Here is an 18,639-nt window from a genome sequence, read left to right on the forward strand (position 1 = left end):
AGTGCGGTACAAGGTAAAAAATGAGAAGCACCGAATATATGTATGGAAATATATACACGGTTAGAGAGAGAAAGAGGAGAGAGAGGAGGAGGAGGAGGGCACAAGAGAACAAGAAGAAAAGAACAAACGTGCGAAAGGAGAAAATTTTAATCGTGATAGGAACACGAGTGGTACATCACGTGTTTTTATATAAGTGATGGAAAATTTTACTTTTTAAGTTATTAACCTTTTAACACATAAATCTCACTATTTATATAATAACACGTAGTGTACTATTTCGTGTAACGATCAAACTGAAAAATCTTTTGTGAAAGGAGAGAGGGGTCAAGAGGGGAGCTCTCAAAGGGTGACAAGTGTCAGAAGGAGACCATTTCTTTTCTGTTATTGTTCTTGAGAGAGGCCTGAGAGCAGACCAAGTCAATCAGTCGACACAGACACAGATACTAATTAAATGTTGAAAATAATTGAAAAAAAAAAGATGGGAAAATGATAAAGGGGATGAATCCAACCTAATTCCTCCTTTTCGATTTTGTGGACAATATGAAAAGCTTAAATCAATGGAATAGGACCCATTAATTTCCTCCTGATTGGCAATGGCAAGCTAGTTAAAGGATATTGCTTGGTTTCTTTTGAAAAATGTTATTTTTTATTTTTGCAAATTACAGTTCAAACACATAAGTTCATAAAACACAAGTGTTTTCTGCTTTGTCTACCACTACCAGTAATCGAGTTTTAACCTTCAATTAATCTGTTTAATATGTATTTGCAAAGAAACTTAGGAACCAACTAATTAACATCAGGAGGAATCATTATCATTTTACTATAAACTAAGCTATTTAAATATCACAGAACATGCCATGGGATTGACTTCTCCTTTTTTTGCTGACTTCACAAACATGTATATTATATGTAAACATTAATAAAATACACTGTTTTTCTTTTAACATTGTTATCTTATATGTAATCCTTTGTATTCCCAGCCCTAATTTTAATAATTTATGATTAATTAATTGGTGAGGCAGCAGGCAGGGACAGGCAGAATTGAGAAATGAAATTCCATATGGGCAAAAGACAAGTGCCATGTGATGTGATTTTACAACACCAACACTCTGTTTTATGTTTTTCATCCCTAATTATATATGTGATTATATAATCCTTATAATTAAGCTTTAATCACAATCATTAGATGCCTTAAAGTGGCATTATCACCTTTAAACGCTCCTTAAATTTAGCCAAAAATAAGCATCTAATCTTCTAGTACATCCATGATATCCATGAGAGACTTTTAACTTTCACATTTACTTTCGAGGTCGTAGGAGACTCAGATTTATTTTTACTGCTGCAATGCTGCATATGCATGTGCCGCTTTCGAAGTTTGAAACTTTGAATAATCATTTTATAAAAATAAAGATTAAGAAAAAAGAAAACCACATGTTAAGGTGGGGCCCCAAAATCATGAGCAAATTAAGCAATTAGGTCAAGGGAAGGGAGGGAGACACGGTGCCGCCCAGATGACTCGATCCCTCCCTGAAGGCTCGACAATATGATGTAACAATCTATCGATGTGTAATGTGTTGCTGGTGCTTGTGCTGGTGCTGGTGCTGGTGCTGGTGCCGCCCAAAAGGCAGAGAGGCATACACAAAACAGCAACATGTCTTATTCAGTCAACAACTCTCTGGTCACAACAAACACAATGACTCGATTAAAAAACGAATCAAAGCTTGAGCATTGGTATATTTGGTTCACAAAAGGTCGTGGGAAGAGCTTGTATTGTTTTACAAAGAAGCCTCAAGATAGGTTTGAGTTCTGCTTAAATAGTTGGATTTAGTTCGTGAAAGTAACAAGTTAAGACTAATTAAGCTTGATTTAGAACGAACGTACCAAACTAGAGTATTGATATGTTTGGTTTATAAAATTCGTGATAGGCTTATATTTATCACGACATAGCTCGAATTAGGTTTGAACTTGGAGTTTTAATTAGTACGGGAAATGGGTTCTTCATATTGTCATACAACTGACTCATAAACTAAATTATAATAACGCCGGGGACCAATTAGGAGGCCAAGTTTCTAGGGTCTACTCTTATACATCAGATGCTCAAACAAAGAGATTTATGGATTTTTAAACAGTTAAATAAATAAATTCTTTGACTAAAACCCAAAAGACCTTGAAGCAAATATGAATATACAATCCACGTGCAGGCTTTGGTCGCATTCGTATGTTGTTTACGATAACCTCACAAAACGTCTTGGTTTTTGGAAGAATATGTTTTTGGCATTTTTTCCAAGAGATTTGGTTGTTACTTGTTAGTCAAGGCAAAAGAGACATAACAATTTATAAACATTCATCTCATATATTATTCTCCTTAAATATACACGGAAAAAATAAGCCATTCAAATTTAAAAGTTGATCTTCTATCTATTTGGACAAAAAAAACATTACTTTCTTGGTACGGAAAGTGCTTTGTCCGAGATTTGAGCACTTGATTCCAAAAGCAACAATACATATAGAAATTACCAAAATTACATTTGTGGAATTTGGTTGGATGCGTATAATTTTCTTTGTCACTTTGATTCGGAACTTAATGCTCAACAAATTGTGATTAGACGATTTCATTTTCTTATCAAAGAGCGGTTTGAAAGTGTTTTTATAACGCTCCATTAGTACAAATTATAAAACTGTTTTCAAATACTTTATAATGTTTTGGACCTCGCTGTTATATTTTTTACTTATTTTTTCAGTTTTTTGCTTAAATATTCTACTAAATATACATTTGTTGCTTAATAAATCGTAAATCCGGCTACCAAATGCCATATAAAGTTTTATTTGTACATAAATCATCATTTAATCTGTTTATTTTATAAATCAACTGGGACCCTTTATTAATTTATATTTTTTTTCAACTTTAAAAATAAATAAATAAATAAGTTTCGAAACCTAATTAATGTTAGGATCACATCTACAAGTCTTGCAACATTTTCCTTTAATCCCAAGCAAAATATTCCCAAAAACTATTGTTTTTTTCCACAAAAACCGTGACTTATAACCCACGTTTTCTAATTGATTTTGAGAATTTTTACATGATTCATTGTAAGCCAAATTTTGAGTCCTTCTCATTGCACCACATGTTACCTAAAATTAATTTTAGGACATTGTAAATATTTTCGACACCTCCAATCTCTTTGGGCGCTCCGCTATTAGTTTATATTATTTTTTCTATTCTTCAACTTTGAAAATCAATAAAACATAGTTTCAGAATTTAATAAATGGTTGGATCACATCCAAAGGTCTTGCAACATTTTCCTTAACTCCAACACAAAAGATTTCCTAAACTAAAAATTTCAATTTTTCCACAAAAACTGTGACCAACTCACGTTTTCAAATCGATTTTTGAGAATTACTTTATGTTTTTCAACTTAAAAAATTACTAAAAATAGAACCGGAACCTAAGAAATCGTAGGATCTCATTCAAAGGTTTTGCAAATTTTTCTCAACCCCAGCGCAAAATAGCAAATTATTTCCTAAAACAAAATTTTTTTGATTTAAAGTAAAAATTAAAAAAAAAAAATTATTAATACTTCAGAAAACTAATTATACACTCCTCATAAAAATTAATTTTCTTCTAAATTTAAATGAGCCAATAACAATTCCAAAATTTTTATGAGCATACTCTTGGTTGAGAATAATTCTCAAATAGGGCCCAAACAAAATTTTGATGGAGTAGTTCGGGCTTCAAGTTTAGGCCTAATAACACCGGACCTGTTGTGCTTCGATTTTTGCAAGCCCCAACTTCTTTTACCATTTTACCTCGGATGCTCGTTTGGCTTGGTTTTAGGATGTTCGTGGTCACTGGTAGGGTACAATTCTTGACTAGCTTTATTCGGGCATCGAAGGGTAGGTTAGTCACCAGTTGGCCACTTAAAAAAAAAAAAAAAAATTAACGGCCGTCTCTTTCTATTCTAAATCTATATTTGTATTCTTACTACCCTAAAATTTATTTGATTATGTTGATCGTACGCTATCACATGTTGAAAGTGGCTTTAAATTTTTGGGCAACAACGACATTACCGAAGAACCATTAAATTGTAGTGCTAGTACAACATTGAAGATGGATGTTGACGAATGCCTTCATATCAACATTGTACAACTTCATACATGTCCTTTCAAACAAAAGAAGGGCAGCTTACTGTTAACCCAAAAAACAAGTTCAATTGGACCTCAGTTCTTAATTTTATTTAAGCCGCTAATCCAGCTCTTAAACCAAATTTACAAAAAATAAAATAAAAAAATTTGTGTCTAAAATTTGATCAGAAATAAAGGAGAAATTTTTAATTGTGACGAGAACATGGATGGTACACCATGTATTTTTATGCAAGTGGTGGAAAATTTAATTTTTAAATTATTAATCTTTTAACACATATAACCCACCATTTATATAGGAACACGTGGTGTATCACCTTGTGTAACGATCACATTGAAAAATCTCTCGAAATAAAGAGCGATGCACCACTTTCAGAGCAACGGAACTTGACGGGTTACCATTGATTTTAATTTTCCACTATTTTTTTGTTAATTTTTATTTTAATTTCTAATCCCAAACTCTAATTTAAAAAAATATATATATTTAATACAAAACCCACCACCATCGCAGTCCCCACCTTAATTTCTCTTACTTAAAATATTTTTAGATGAATAATTTTGCACGATTAAAACAAACTTTTTAGTTGAAATTTCTTGCCTCAAAAAGTAGTTATTTAATTAATTTTATTTATGCTTCTCTCTCTGTTGAAGCAGTAGTGACTACAGGAGGCAACGGATGACATATCCTCGTTTTCCAGAACACCGTTCAGGTAACTCCGTCTAACTCCTCTCTCTCCTCTCCTTCTTCTTGCTTTCTTTTTTTTCCCCTAATTTAATTTGTTCCATTTTTTATTTTAATTTTCCTTTATTATTAATTCTCTTTTGCTTTGAATTTTGTACGTTTAATTCGTTATTTTTTTCTGGGTTTTGTGGTTCTAATTATGTGATGATATATGCTCCTCTGGGATGAGGGGTTGATTTTTATTTTACATATCCATATTATTGTTTCCCAACATTTTTTTTTCCTTTGAAATTTTCCAAATTGCATGACGGAATTGTATGAGGGCTTCCGAGTTCAAACTTAACGAATTTCCAGCAGCTGGTTTAGCTCAAAAGTGCTTTTAATAAAAGGAATTAGAACGTTTATTATTCGATTAATAATAGTACTTCTAGTATCTGATGGTGCTGAATATGGTTTTAGAATGGTAGTAAAAGAATCACATTCTGTATCAGAAAACTTTATGCCTTGACAAAAGTGCTTTTAGTACAAATGATCTTTTTTGTCACAGTCGCTCCATTTGGTTTGGGGAGTAATTTTCACAACCTCGTTTTCTCCTTATGCACTCCCACTCCCGCCTATTGTTTTTGTCCTTCGATTCTCTTCTGGTTTATTCAATCTAAAGTTGGGCGAACAAAATGTGGGATCACTCCCCCTTTTGCTTTTCTTAAGCACAAAGGCTTCAACTTCCAGTTGAGGCTTATGCTTTTCTCATGAGGAAAACTTGCTCTTATTTATTCTACTTGGTTTTTTTGTTTCATGTCAAAATTTGTATGCTGTAGGGCATGGTAAAATGGTGGACATGCAATTAAAGGGAAGTGCTTGCAGGATTAAGAAGTGTGCTTTCGATTTACTGTCAATCGGGAACGATCTGACGAACGACGATCACTCGTGGGAGTTGATGGGAAGGGATCTCCGCCTCAAATCCACGTTCTTGTACTGTGATCTTAATCAGATGATCTCTCGTTCACCAAGGGACCAGAAGAGAGCTCTCACTGAACTTGCCAACAAACTGTTTTGCTCCATTGAAGAGGTAATTAACTTAACCACCCGTTTGCAACTGCGTTTAGACCTCCCTAAGCGCATGCGAGGATTTTACTTTGCGATTTAACTTTCTCACACGACAATATGCTATTTGTTTTCCAGTTGGACCATGCAGTGAAAATTCAAAGCCTGCCGTTGACCCAGGATCGATACAATGAGGCTGCTGTCATTTTACAGGAGGTGATGGCTCTCGCGCCTTAAAAATAATCCGGTCGATGGTTATAAACACTGATCTGTACATTATTGTGCACACAAATTTCATGTCATCTGTAAATAAATAGCTCTATCCTCGAGTCAGATCTAGTTTTTTTCGGTTTTAAATCCGTTGCTCGCCATAAAATTCCAGCATAGAAATTCAGCAGGGTTCCTCATGAGCAAACCAACAAACCAAAGCAGGGCACCAAACAAAAGTAATGTGGTACAATTAGCAATTATAAATCGAAATTTACAAGAGTGAAAAATAAGTGTTGGAAGCTCGAACTGTATCTACCTCGCTTATTTCCTGCACAAATGGAAGTAAGGGTACATAATTTTAGACACAACAAATGAAGCTAGCCATGGATGGAGCACTAAGATCAAATGCCAAATTGGGGCGGCTCTGAGTAGGCCTCGTCGGATATGTGCTACTCTGCTTCCCAACTTGTACGCTTTGCGCTCGAACAATGAGGCAGTCCATCATGATTCAGGACCTTGATTTGTCTGCTTGAATTGGTCATTACAAATAGAAGTCAACTACATATGTCAAAAAAATTCGGGCTATTTATTCGTATTCAGTTCATAAGGCATGCAGCGATTAGACTAAAGAACGCCGCACAGAAAATCAAACTCTTGAAAAAAAGAGAGGACAATTCTTAGTAAAGAAATGCAGAACTGACAGCTAGTACTTTCATCAAATGCACATTAGATTACAGGCTGAAATAGTCAAGAATTAATAGTTACGAAAGGCATAAACAAAGAGTACACAATCATCCAGCTATACAACAATTTGGAAAACACTTTCCACCCTCTCCCGCCTTCACAAGTGCCCGGGTCATGCACACCAACTCACCAAGAATATGAGTCATTTCACATGAACATACCTAAGTTGCGTTACGCAAGAGACTATTAGCAAGATCCTCGTCAATGGGTGGCAGGGGAGGCATTCGGCTCATTATGCCAGGCATACCTCTCATGCTGCAAAAATGAAATAGCATTGTCAAAGTTGACCAAATCTCATTATTTGTAATATACATTGAAACTATGCACGTACTCGTTAAGGATGGCAGTTAAATTGTTCCTCGTGCGGTAGAAGAGGTCAATGTTTTCCTGCAACTGTTTATGAAAGAAACAAACTTTTAAGCAAGCGATAAAAAGAACATGCTTCTAATGTTAAATGATATTATATGTTCATCCGAAATGCACATAAAACTTATGCCAGTAAATTCAAACTCAGAAAAGAGAGATGCTTGGGGTAGGCAGTGCTGTCGTTTAGCGATAATATATAGTGGATTTGGATTATACCATGTCTACAACAAACAAGGTCAAGCTTATCATAAATGAGTAAATCATAAGGATTCGACGTGATCATGGAGTGCCGGCTGTCGACTACCTGACGCCCTCCCCCTCCTCCTTTATCCGGGCTTGGGACCGGCAATGTAAGATACATAGGCGGAGTTATCATAAATGAGTAAATAAATGTAGAAAATTATTTCATTCATCAATATATGCTGATCAATTGGAAAAATAAAATTCCAGAAGAAGAACATCAAGCAGTAATGCTGCTGCCACAACGCATCAGTTGCATAAAGTAACATAACAAGAACAGGCATCCCTTTTTTAATTTTGACAGATGACTTCAACTGTTAGCGTGTGGAACAATATGGCATGCAAATTAGCTGTGTAATAATCAACATAACTATGATGGCAGGAGGCACTGACCTTGTATGATGAAAGATTAGATGTAATTTGACTGAAAGCTTGAGCATTTTGCTCCAATAGATGCTTGAATGTGCCACTTAATCCTGATAGTAACCAAAGAACAAATACGTCAATGAAACTACCAAATGAAATATATTAAGTAGTATATATTTAGATGAAAAACAATAATGAGAGAAGACACAAGGTAGTATCTCGAACCTTCATACTGCAAACGCTCACTCTGGTCCATATGGTACACCGAATGAGAACATGCAGCCATGTCCAGTGGTGCAGCTGTATGTATGTTTGTCGTTGTAGACGACTCCACCAGTTTATCCTGAAGAAGCATGATCTTTAGAATACTGGTTCTTCAATCAACATTAGATCCTAAAGACATTCATTGGTTCAATTAATTAAAACAAAAATTCCATTAATTGTGTTACATCTTAGGACACCAAAAGTCACCGATACATCATGGGATCTCAAATTTTCATGTCCAACAATGATTACAGTGGGAATACATAGTAATGTTTAAACTCAGGGGAAGGAGTCAACCCATTATTATTATTTCCAATAAGTCTTGAAATGAAAAAATCTTCATGATAAAAAATGAGAAGTTCGAACAAAAACCAATGTCAGACAGTTCACACAAATTTCACAAACAACCTTCCTAATGTTCCCCTTCTTTCCCATACTATGTTCTTCAGGTTTCCTACGCTTTCTCTGCAAAACATTTCAAAATTAGTTCTAACTCAACCGAAAAATCTAAGGAACAAATCTAAAGTAATGAACAAAACTAAAAATACATCATTAGGAAAAGTAAAGAGCTTACAGTCATCCACCTACACCTCAAAGCAACATCACGCACAGTTTTATCATGTAACATTGCCGCGATCTTTATGTATTTCATAATACTTGGTTCATCAGCATATCTACAACCGGAAAATAAATGGCACAAATATGATAAACTTCCAAACACAAAGTAAATGAAATTCACCATAGTAGGACAGCAACTAGGCAACATAAAGTAAATTGAAAGAAAATCAATTCACATCATAGCGAGAATATATGTGAAACAAGAAGGCTATTTAGAACATAACCATACCAATTCAAGTTTTCTACTGCAGGGATGCGAAAAGCTGATAACAATGGCAATGCGTGATGGACCCCAAAATATTTAAAGCACGACAGGAGGCCATAGACATAAAGTAATGGCTTAAGAAGCTAATGGTTTAAGAAGTTGATGGCTTAAGTCCAAGGAAACATATGTTATGCTTATATTAGAAGGACCAAAAGATTTGCAGTTTGTTACAGTTAGACAGAGTGCAAACATCCGAAGCTTCGTCAACAACAAAACTTAATCACATCAGAAGCTTCATCACAACATTCGGTGAATCGTAACTAGAGGTAGTTTAGCAACATGAATATCAAATTAATAGGCAAGCAAAGTATACATAACTGTGGCACTTAAACGCAGACATACACGAACGAAAACGAATTTATCAAGAGATAAGGTTCCGAATGACCTACTTGACAAGGCCCTCCGTCAATTTGTACTGTTCCTCCACAGACCACTCAACAGCCAAGCCTGTGTCATGCTTGAGCCCGGGGACCGAATCGAGAAGCAGAGAACCTGATGAATTCCCAGCCTGACTAATTACAGGATTGTTGTTAACTATGCCCGAATTCGACGAAAACATCATGCCCCCGTCCGTAGCAAAATAATTCCCCATCGGAATCATCTCCGAGCTGCTGTGTATGGCCCCGGACTGAAACGATATAGCGTGTCGGTTCAAACCGTAGCCAAAAGCTTCGTCGCGGAGATATCCTGTGTTCGACTCCATCGCCATTTCCTCACAACTTCAGTCCTAGTCGGGGAGCACACAAATCAGCTACGCAATCCAAATCAACGCACTATATTTCTGAAGGAATTGAAATTCCATATCGCGTAAAGCCAACGCTTTCCTTCTTGTTACCACAAACACTGATTTGGGGCTGCTCAATTATCAAAACCCTAGATTCCACGGCTCAACGACGATTGCAGCAAGCCCAATCAAGCAGCAACAAGCCGCCATAACTGGTGACAAAAAACCTCAAATTTCAGCAAAAAATAGCAACTTTAACCTGCAAACGCAAATACCCAAATCCCCAAAAATACGAACAAAATCCCCAAAAAAGCAAAACCCCTCAAATTTTGACAACCTCGAAAGCTCGAGAAGCAAGAGAAATACCCACAAGAAGAAGAAGAAGCTGAGCAGTCAAGCGTAACAGAAACCCAGAAAAATTTGTTGAAAGCACTTGCATCCGTCGTGTAGCTCACAAATGGCAGATAATGGAAAGCAGTGAGAGAGAGAGCACCAAGTGGGTACGTGTGGTGCTTAGAGAGAGAAAAGCTTGACAGGGGCGTTACCTTTTTGGGGTTCAACTTTCCGACGGAGCCCTAATTGGCCCTCCCTTCCTTTCCATCCATTTTTTATTTATTTTCCTTTTTTTTAGATTTCTTTTCTGGGCAGTAGTAGCACCATTAGCAGTGATCTCTCTCTCTCTCTGCTGCTCTGCTACTTTCCCTTTTTTATTTTCTTTTTTCGAAAAGCTTTTTTGGGATTATTTAATTTAATTTTCTGGTTCGTTCGTTTGTTTTCTCTTTATCTAAGGCAGACGCACAAAGAGATAGCTCAGCGGCCTGGCGCTCGGCCAATTTGGAAGCTAAGAACGGGGGCAACAAAAAGTTGAAGGCTTTAATTTTAGTGTTTTTTTTTTATATATTTTTTTTATTGTAATGTTGAATAAATTAATTTCTAGTTGCAGATCTTGGAATTCAGCAACAGTGCGAATCCCCATAAGCATTTGATGCCAATTATTGTGGACTCTCCACCTTTCCTTTCCACTTTTTTCTCATCAACTTTTTTCTTTTAATTGGTTTTTAATTCTCTTGCCACAATACGGTTCGAACTCGAGATTAATCTAACTCACAACTATGCAGAGTTTGAGTTCGTATCTCTCTCATGTGGTTTAGTTTAGTTTAGTTTAGATAAGAATACCATTCTCAAAAACATAATCAAACTATTTTCTCTTCTCGAGAGACCAAGAAAACTCAACAAGTTGTTTATTTAATTGATGGAATGAAAACTTCGGAAATCCAACACGCTTAATCCTCACAACTTTATGCACGATCTCAATTTAATTAATTGTAGTTGTGTGTTTTTTTTTTTTGTGAAAAATAGAATTTAATTCATTGTAGTTGTTAATTCATCAATCTATTTTTTAATTCCCTAATAATTCAACCATTGAATGCAAATAATAAACAGTATGTTTTCACTTACTATCCCTAAAGCAACTTGCATAGAACTAGTTTATTGTCAACATAACATCCCGTCCAATAATATTATATATTAAAACTTATATATTGCAATACCGAAAATCACATAACAATAAACTCGTTCTATAAAGTCATTCTCCACAAATCCAACCAAAACACCCATAATGTTTATAAAACGGGCCTAAGACCATTTTCATAATAATTTTTTTTTAAAAAAACCAAGATCCAAAGCTCTTATTAAGGAATCTGGACCGGTCCACTAAATGTAAAAGGCCAATGGACTGTCAACTAATAATTTTGCCGGAACACGTGGTGAAAAGTGAACAAAAAATTTGAGCTTCACGCTCAATGAAAATTGAACACAAAACGTAACGTGCATAAGCAAATATTTAGTAGTTACGTTCCGAATTCAAATTCCTCATCCCCTCAAATTTGTGCAGCCCATTCCAATAACTATGATGCACGTCAACATGCAACGATAACGATCTATATTTCTCAAGACATAACTAAGCATTCGATACAAAACTGAATGTCGATAGTACAACGATTATATCAGAGAGGTGCCTAAAAGCCTAGTGTTTGATGCTTAATTCGAAGTGGTTTAAAAACACCCTAATCAACAACATGCACGTTAACCTTGAGTAAAAAAATAAATAAATAAATAAACCACGGGGGTAAGTCCCTGGTAGATTTTTGATGCATAAAACAGGGTTGCTTTGGAAGCAAGAAGCAGCACAAAAATTAACCGGATGAGATGGTAACTCAATCAAGTAGCTGCGCTGACACAAACTGACAGAGTTGGTGCAGCTGAAAAAGCTGGATCATTTAACAAGTATATGTATTTGATCTCAACTTGCAGAGTGAGAAGAGAAGAGAGATCAACCGTTAGACAAAGACTGAGACTGCAGCATGGAGGATTCATGAATGGAGTAGTTATCCCCAGCAGCACAGCTACCAAAAAAATTAAAATCGGAGAGAGTGAATACGCTTTGATTCGATCATGTGCCCGTCTACGCTATGCTAGCTCCATTCCATCCATGGTCTGTCAAACTGTTCTATTGATAGCCAGTGTGAAATATATGAGGATTAATGTACCCATACTGGACCTGATCAAGAAGAAGAAGCCAACAATCACTTCACGTAAATCTCATCTCTCGTATTTGTTACCAGAGTAGTACATATAAAAAGACATGGTAGAGGATTCATATTTATTGAGGAAAGAAATAGAGGGCTTACACTGTTGCAAATATAAAAAGTATCTTCCGAGGGTTGATGGCCATAAACCGATTAGTGCCTGTAAGCGCAGTTGAGCTTGACCCAATAGATTTTGCAGTGATCAATGACTGCTTCAAAGGCTCCGACTGAGAATTCACTATCAAGGGTAACATAGATAAAGTTCAAATTGCAATCTATGCCAAGGTGATCGATGATTTTGAATGTTGACACCAACCCATTAGAGTAAAGGATGACATTAACTTTTCAATAAGATTGCAAATTATCTTTTGAAACTTCATAGAAAGCTAGCTAGATGGCTATATTATACCTTTCACTAGAAGTTTCTTTGGTGGCTCATCCGTGTCCTCCTCGTCATTACTAATCAATCTCTCTGCTCGATAAGACCATTTTCTTGAGAGTGCTCTCTACAGAAAAAAAAAAATAGTGTAAAAGAAGAGCATGAGAAAGTTTGCTGATCAATTAGTGTGCATGCCATGTGAGGAGTACTTTCAAGATTGACAACAACGACACTGCTACTTACTGTCATTTTGGGGCTTCCGGAGCTTCTATCTGAGAGTTGTGTAAGGCTCTCAATATCCAACACGACGGTATGAGTTCTATCTGAAGCAGTTGTATCAGTCTGTCGTTGAATTAAATAAATAATATCAGTACATTAATGGATGCATAAATAATCTGCCGATGAGATATAATCAGTGACCTACGTACAATGCATCAATCCAAATTTTATAGACAACCGTGTTTAACAACAGACATTCACAATCCCATACAAGGTCCAATAGTCTACGGACACTGCTCGAATTTGGGCAGGAATAACCGGATGCAGATCAATAACATGGAGCTCGAAAATTTATTTACTTCGAGCATGATTGATAATGCAGTTGCAGATAAGTTACTAATTGCTTAAAAGATTTTTATCATTTATATATCTAGACGGTAATTTCATATTTTCTTTTGTTGTTGACTGACAGTTGCTAGAAAGATGTAGCATTTGGCCTCCAAGGAAGGACTACAAGTACCTGAGAAACAACAGACAGCTCTAAAGCAGTGAGCTAGCTAATGTCAGAAGAGTAACATTATTGGGGTACTATTTATATTTTCTTTATTAAATATGACACCTATGTAGAACGTAGCCAATTCCAAATAAACTTGCCCTAATTTTTATTTTATTTTTTGAACAAAAGATATTATCTACACTAAAGATGAGAGGGTGGAGCTTAGCCTCATTATGAGCTATCAATAATGTGGTTCAAACTCATATTTGACGATAATCGAACCTAAGACCTTTCACTTACAAATGAAGAGGAATACCACTAGACCATAATACTAAGTGACAAACTTAAACAAATTGATAAAAAGAAAACTAATTATTAGGACTAAATACAAAGCCAAATGAAATTGGATGAATACAAATTTCATACTCCTAATTTTTATCTAATTCTTGGACCACTCCCATGGTCTCCCATGTGATGTGAAGAACACGAGGCAAGAAAAACTACACAAAAATTACTCATGCTAATTAAGCTTAATTAATAATCTTTTGAATTAATAAAACTAATACGCAATCATGGAACCACATGCACCTAAAATATCCCAAAAATTACTTATAATAATGGGATATATTTTTACGATGGCAGACAATCTACTGCGTTTCTGATATGCTTGTTTAGTTGTTTGCTCGAATTAAGCGAAAATGTATATGATACTCCAAGGCAAAAGCATAATTAAATAGCTTATAGATTAATGGCTCGTTTAGAAGTGTATTTAAAATGATTGAAAGTATTTTTAAAGAAAATATTTTTAGGTTTCCAAAGCACTTGAAGTGCTTTTTCATGATTAACTTGTATTTTTATTAAAAATTGGTTCCCAAAACATTTTCACTAAAAATAATTTCAGTTATTTTAAAGTCACTTTCACATGAGTCCTAATTAAAAAGCATAGATGTTCATGCATATATACCAAGAACTATTGAGTCCGTGAGTTGAATGATGCTTGGCAGTTAGCATGGTGGAAGTGGATGACTTATGGCTTCAATAATTGCTATCAACCTCTATATATATGTGTGTGTGTGTGTGTGGGTGTGTGTATATTTACAATTTGTTTTTATATTTGGACTTTGGCCTTAACCAGGCATTTGTTATATAGCTGTACTTACCGGTATTCTGCAGAGTCCTTCATTGCATGAATAGGAAGGTGATTAATTACAGATTAGATGCTAATAACAAATTTTAATTACAAACATTTGAGATACTCTTTGCTAGTCAGCGCAGTTTGGTCTTTTAAGTTTTAATCCAAATTCAAATTTCCAAATAACGTAGACATCCAAAAGCTACAGAGTTGATGTACAGCAGCAAATGCACAAAAAGACAACATATAACGTGTCACTTCAGTACCACTAATGTCATGATGCAATATGGTTTTTTTTTTTTCTGATATATCATGCTAATACTGTTGCTTGATTTCGATGTCAAGTATTCATTTATAAGTTAAAAGAAATACGACTTGATCGCATCTGAAAATGCATTCAGAAGTGAAATTGAAACTGAAATTTATGGATGGTTAAACCGTTTTTAAATCGAATTAGTAATTAGTAATTAGAATGAACAAGTTCGATTACGACAAATATTGGAGTCCAACAAGAAGAGAGAACATAAAAACTAGAAAATTACAAAAAGAATTAAAACATGGAGATTATCAGTTCATCTTAATTGTATCTGTAATTTGAATAAAATCGATATATAAATGAAAACAATTTGGAAATTAAGGCAGAGGAAAAATTCAACGATATATCTGTAAACCGAGATTTAAGTCGTAGAACAATAAGCTCCACGTACTAACGTAAACACCGAGTCATTACAAATTTCCAGTTTTATATGAATTTTTTTAAAGGAAAGTGTATCATTGCAAAGAGTAGAAGAATCGAGAAGAAAAGTACCTGTGCGGTCTGCTCCTCCATCTCAAAATCTCTCTCGATTGAATTCTCAGAGAAATTAATCAGAGCGGCCCAGAGAGATCGTCCTCCTCCTCCTCCTTGATCAATATTCCTCAATGTATCAATGTTTGTCTCTAACTTAGAACAACTTATCAACAGAGCAGCTCATCGCCGATCGCCGTCGGAAAGCGCTCTCTCTCTCCTCCTCCCGTTTCTCTGTGTTTCTCTTCTGAGACTGAAATTTGAAGACGGTAGCGTCAGAAGAGAAGAGAAGACTGCTCTCTCTCTCTCTCTCTCTCTCTCTCTCTCTTCAAACATCAACTCATATATATTGGCATTTTTAATGATGCGATGATATATATGCTATTGGACTTTGTTTAATCTTTTTCTCTCATAATTTTGATACGTCCATACTTTTATGCCTACCGTTCCGGTGGAAATTTAGGTTAAGCCGCTCAATAAATACAAAAATATTGTATAGAATACATTAATTAAGGAAAATTAATAAAAAGGGTTTGAAAACTTTGAGTTTTAATGATAAGGATAAAATAAATGATAGAGTGAATAGTACCAAGATTGACTTTTTAGTGTAAAAATGTGGTTTTTCGTTAAAGTGAACAGTACCGGGTGCTTTTCGTTAAAGTTCCCTACATTTAAATCGTAATATTAATGTCTCCTCTCTTTGATTTATTTATTGTCCGAGTCATATTTGTTTTATATTTTGCCGCTCTAAAACATAAGAAGCCTATCGATCCAAGTGCTGGTTCAGTCAATTAATCTAAGGAAAATGTTAAGAGGAGCCTCTTTAATGTCAATTCTCGTACTAATATTATAAAAATGTATGTTGAGAATGACTCTCACATTAATGAGAGGAAAGACCATTCATGTGCTTATAAATAGTTGGATTACTCCCTATATTGCTAATTGATTTTATAATGAAATCTTAACTTTTTTCAGTGTCAAAGAGTTCATAAATAGTCATATTTTAAAAGAGTCTTCTTCGTATTTCTCTTAATCAAATGTATAATGTATTTTCGATTATTGTATATAATTATGATTTGGTAGTACTTCCCAATTCATCGCGCACATATTATATTCATTATTTTATGTGAAATTGGGAATCACCTCATACATTGTTGAATTTTTTAATATTAAATGGGACCGGTTTGTAGTTTTGTTATGATAGGCATTTCAGTCTCTTTTTAATCACCATCGTGTGACTCACTAGTGCCAGAAAAACATTGCTTATATTTTATGTCTATTTCTAGCAAGTGGACTACTGCATAACATAATTTAGTTACATAATGTAGCATATATGTAGTGGAACATGAATGTACGTGCGCCATTCCTATTAAGTTTGAATGCTTTCACCGATTTCTGCTCAGTTTGGTAAACAATCGTTATTTGAAGAAATGACCTAAGAGCAAGTCCACCCCTGTGGACTTTGCGCCAGCACCCAGCGCATTTATCCACTCAAGTGAACAGTAACAGACTCCAATAAACAGTAATAGGCCAAGGCATCTCCACCCCTAAAACTAAATAGCCTAGTCAATTTTATTAAAATTTTATTAATTTTTATTATAAAATAATAATTTTTATGAAAGTACTCTCTGGACTCCATTCTTCTTTTTCTTCCCTGATTTTCCAACTGTGCTGTCAAGCACAGTTTCACCACTTTTTCTTCCCTTCTTCTTTTTCTTCTCTTCAAACCACCAAAACCCATGTGAGATTAACCAAGTTCGGCCTTACCCCACGAGCCGCAACCACCAAACGAACCCGACGACCCGCAATCCCACCCAACCCTCCTCCTCGATCCCCTCACCCACTGGTGCGCCAACCAAAACTGCAAACCCTTCGCCGTCGATCCTCTCGATCCCCGGAGCTCCTCCGATTGCGACTGGTTCTCCGACGCCGCCTCCGATTCAGACCATGACGTCAGCTACTTTGTCACCGATCTATTCAATCGCTGCAGCTCCGAGCAACAACCCAAGACCGAGAGGGAGGGTTTTGGATATGGAAGCTCGAGTTGGGGTGGTGGTGGAAGGAAAGCAGAGAGCTTCGAATTCAGCTCAAGGAGACGTGGCGGTATCGCCTGGCATCATGTAGGCCGGGCAAGGGCTCAGCACATTCTGAGTCGGCCTAGAGACCAGCTTGGGCTGGGTGCCAGCCTATTTGCTCGGCTGGAATGGATTGGCTGGGTGCTGGGCCAATAATTTGGTTGGGTGCTGGCCTAAAGGTTCCCCGGTGGAACTGCTCTAATCGAAACCGATGGGATTTTTGGCACGAATTATAATTGATAACTCAGTATGATAAATCTGAAGTCTTATGTTTCTCCAATTAAATTATCAAAATATAATTTTTTTTATTAACTTAGAACTTTGAATAGTTGTATTATTAAATAATTTCTTGAAACAAAATTTTTATTTACTAAAATACTAGTAAAATAAGGGAGTTACTATTAAACTAATCAAAAGTAAATTTGACTTCTAACCACAAAGACTTCAAGTTCAGTCAACACATAACACTTTGATTGAAAAGGTATTTATTATGTCAAATATGACAGTAACATCCTCATCTAAAATTTAACATATGCTTTAGAGATGCACTGAACATTTTGATTAAAACTTTCAATTAAAATAGATAAATTCAGTTGTTTATAGTGACTATTTTGGAAAAGAAACCTGAAAAGTTTGTAATTTTTCTTCAACCATTTGTGGCTGTTAAATAGTTTGGAAAAATAGACTGGTTACAAAAATAATGTGAACTCCTCGGAACAAAATTTGGGGAAGAATGCATTGGTAAGCAAACCGAGGGGCGATTGGTTTAACTGTCAACAGCAGTCAATGTAATGGCTTTTGCCATGCACACGCGGCACACATGCAAACCAAAACATCCTCCCCCACTAATTTATACGCCTTTTTTTTTTTCTCATCATCCTATTTATATCGTTAGATGAATTTGAATTTCAAGATTCGTGTTATAAATAAGCATAAATTTCAAAATTCAAATTTATTTAACGATGATTAATAGAAGAATAAGCATACAACATATTAAATAATGGTGAGTAAAAATGCAATTTTTTTCCCCCTCTTTTTCCCCTTTTGCTTTTTTGTTGTTGCTTCAATTAATTTGTCTCCTCTTTAATTTTGTGCTACGCTTAGTGGTGCACCAATTAATGTGGGGACCTAGGGGGCCGAGCCCATGGCCCAAACAGAGGGCCCATTTTCACAGCCTATCTCATTTGGCCCACCTACTTTATAGGCCCACATGGGAAAACAATAAAGATTCCAGATGTATATGTCAGTTGGAGGTAATTTGGTAGGGACTGTCAATATTACCATGCATTAAATAACGCAA

At 35.6% G+C, this 18,639-nt stretch overlaps 3 protein-coding genes across 7 annotated transcripts; 1 reads left to right on the forward strand and 2 right to left on the reverse strand.

The window, feature by feature from the left end:
* The first annotated feature begins 4,647 nt into the window (after nt 1-4,647).
* Nucleotides 4,648-6,199, forward strand: LOC103451487 (photosynthetic NDH subunit of lumenal location 3, chloroplastic-like). Its single transcript, XM_008390889.4, has 3 exons — nt 4,648-4,850; nt 5,641-5,891; nt 6,005-6,199. The coding sequence occupies exons 1-3, from the start codon at nt 4,817-4,819 to the stop codon at nt 6,101-6,103; spliced, it is 384 nt and encodes a 127-aa protein (XP_008389111.1). The 5' UTR covers nt 4,648-4,816; the 3' UTR covers nt 6,104-6,199.
* Nucleotides 6,200-6,309: 110 nt separating this feature from the next.
* Nucleotides 6,310-10,627, reverse strand: LOC103451486 (uncharacterized). 5 transcript variants are annotated; one of them, XM_008390884.4, is made up of 9 exons: nt 10,030-10,627; nt 9,329-9,875; nt 8,631-8,730; nt 8,465-8,521; nt 8,018-8,135; nt 7,820-7,902; nt 7,152-7,213; nt 6,982-7,075; nt 6,310-6,601 (listed from the first exon to the last, which is right to left on the reverse strand). In XM_008390884.4, the coding sequence occupies exons 2-8, from the start codon at nt 9,646-9,648 to the stop codon at nt 6,982-6,984; spliced, it is 834 nt and encodes a 277-aa protein (XP_008389106.2). In that variant the 5' UTR covers nt 9,649-9,875; nt 10,030-10,627; the 3' UTR covers nt 6,310-6,601. The 5 variants fall into 5 exon arrangements, with proteins under 5 accessions (XP_008389106.2, XP_008389107.2, XP_008389110.2 ...); XM_008390885.4 differs by having other exon boundaries at nt 10,034-10,579; XM_008390888.4 differs by having other exon boundaries at nt 6,310-6,604; nt 10,030-10,529.
* Nucleotides 10,628-11,588: 961 nt separating this feature from the next.
* LOC103451484 (uncharacterized) lies at nt 11,589-15,746 on the reverse strand. The gene is made up of 5 exons (XM_029091867.2): nt 15,286-15,746; nt 12,874-12,972; nt 12,661-12,757; nt 12,354-12,489; nt 11,589-12,223 (listed from the first exon to the last, which is right to left on the reverse strand). The coding sequence occupies exons 1-5, from the start codon at nt 15,304-15,306 to the stop codon at nt 12,163-12,165; spliced, it is 414 nt and encodes a 137-aa protein (XP_028947700.1). The 5' UTR covers nt 15,307-15,746; the 3' UTR covers nt 11,589-12,162.
* Between the last annotated feature and the right edge of the window lie 2,893 nt (nt 15,747-18,639).

The sequence above is a fragment of the Malus domestica genome, chromosome 13 (assembly GCF_042453785.1).
Source record: "Malus domestica chromosome 13, GDT2T_hap1".
In the NCBI taxonomy this organism is placed as follows: domain Eukaryota; kingdom Viridiplantae; phylum Streptophyta; class Magnoliopsida; order Rosales; family Rosaceae; genus Malus; species Malus domestica.

Excerpts from the sequence above, each read along its gene's own strand:
- LOC103451487 (XM_008390889.4), top strand. The coding sequence starts at position 4,817 with ATGACATATCCTCGTTTTCCAGAACACCGTTCAG. Across the intron at positions 4,851-5,640 it reads TTTTCCAGAACACCGTTCAG|GGCATGGTAAAATGGTGGAC; the intron begins GTAACTCCGTCT and ends TGTATGCTGTAG. Across the intron at positions 5,892-6,004 it reads TGTTTTGCTCCATTGAAGAG|TTGGACCATGCAGTGAAAAT; the intron begins GTAATTAACTTA and ends TTTGTTTTCCAG.
- LOC103451486 (XM_008390884.4), bottom strand. The coding sequence starts at position 9,648 with ATGGCGATGGAGTCGAACACAGGATATCTCCGCGACGAAGCTTTTGGC. Across the intron at positions 7,903-8,017 it reads TGAGCGTTTGCAGTATGAAG|GATTAAGTGGCACATTCAAG; the intron begins GTTCGAGATACT and ends GGTTACTATCAG. Across the intron at positions 7,076-7,151 it reads TTAACTGCCATCCTTAACGA|CATGAGAGGTATGCCTGGCA; the intron begins GTACGTGCATAG and ends TCATTTTTGCAG.
- LOC103451484 (XM_029091867.2), bottom strand. The coding sequence starts at position 15,306 with ATGGAGGAGCAGACCGCACAG. Across the intron at positions 12,973-15,285 it reads TGGAGGAGCAGACCGCACAG|ACTGATACAACTGCTTCAGA; the intron begins GTACTTTTCTTC and ends ATTCAACGACAG. Across the intron at positions 12,490-12,660 it reads AAAGAAACTTCTAGTGAAAG|TGAATTCTCAGTCGGAGCCT; the intron begins GTATAATATAGC and ends TACCCTTGATAG.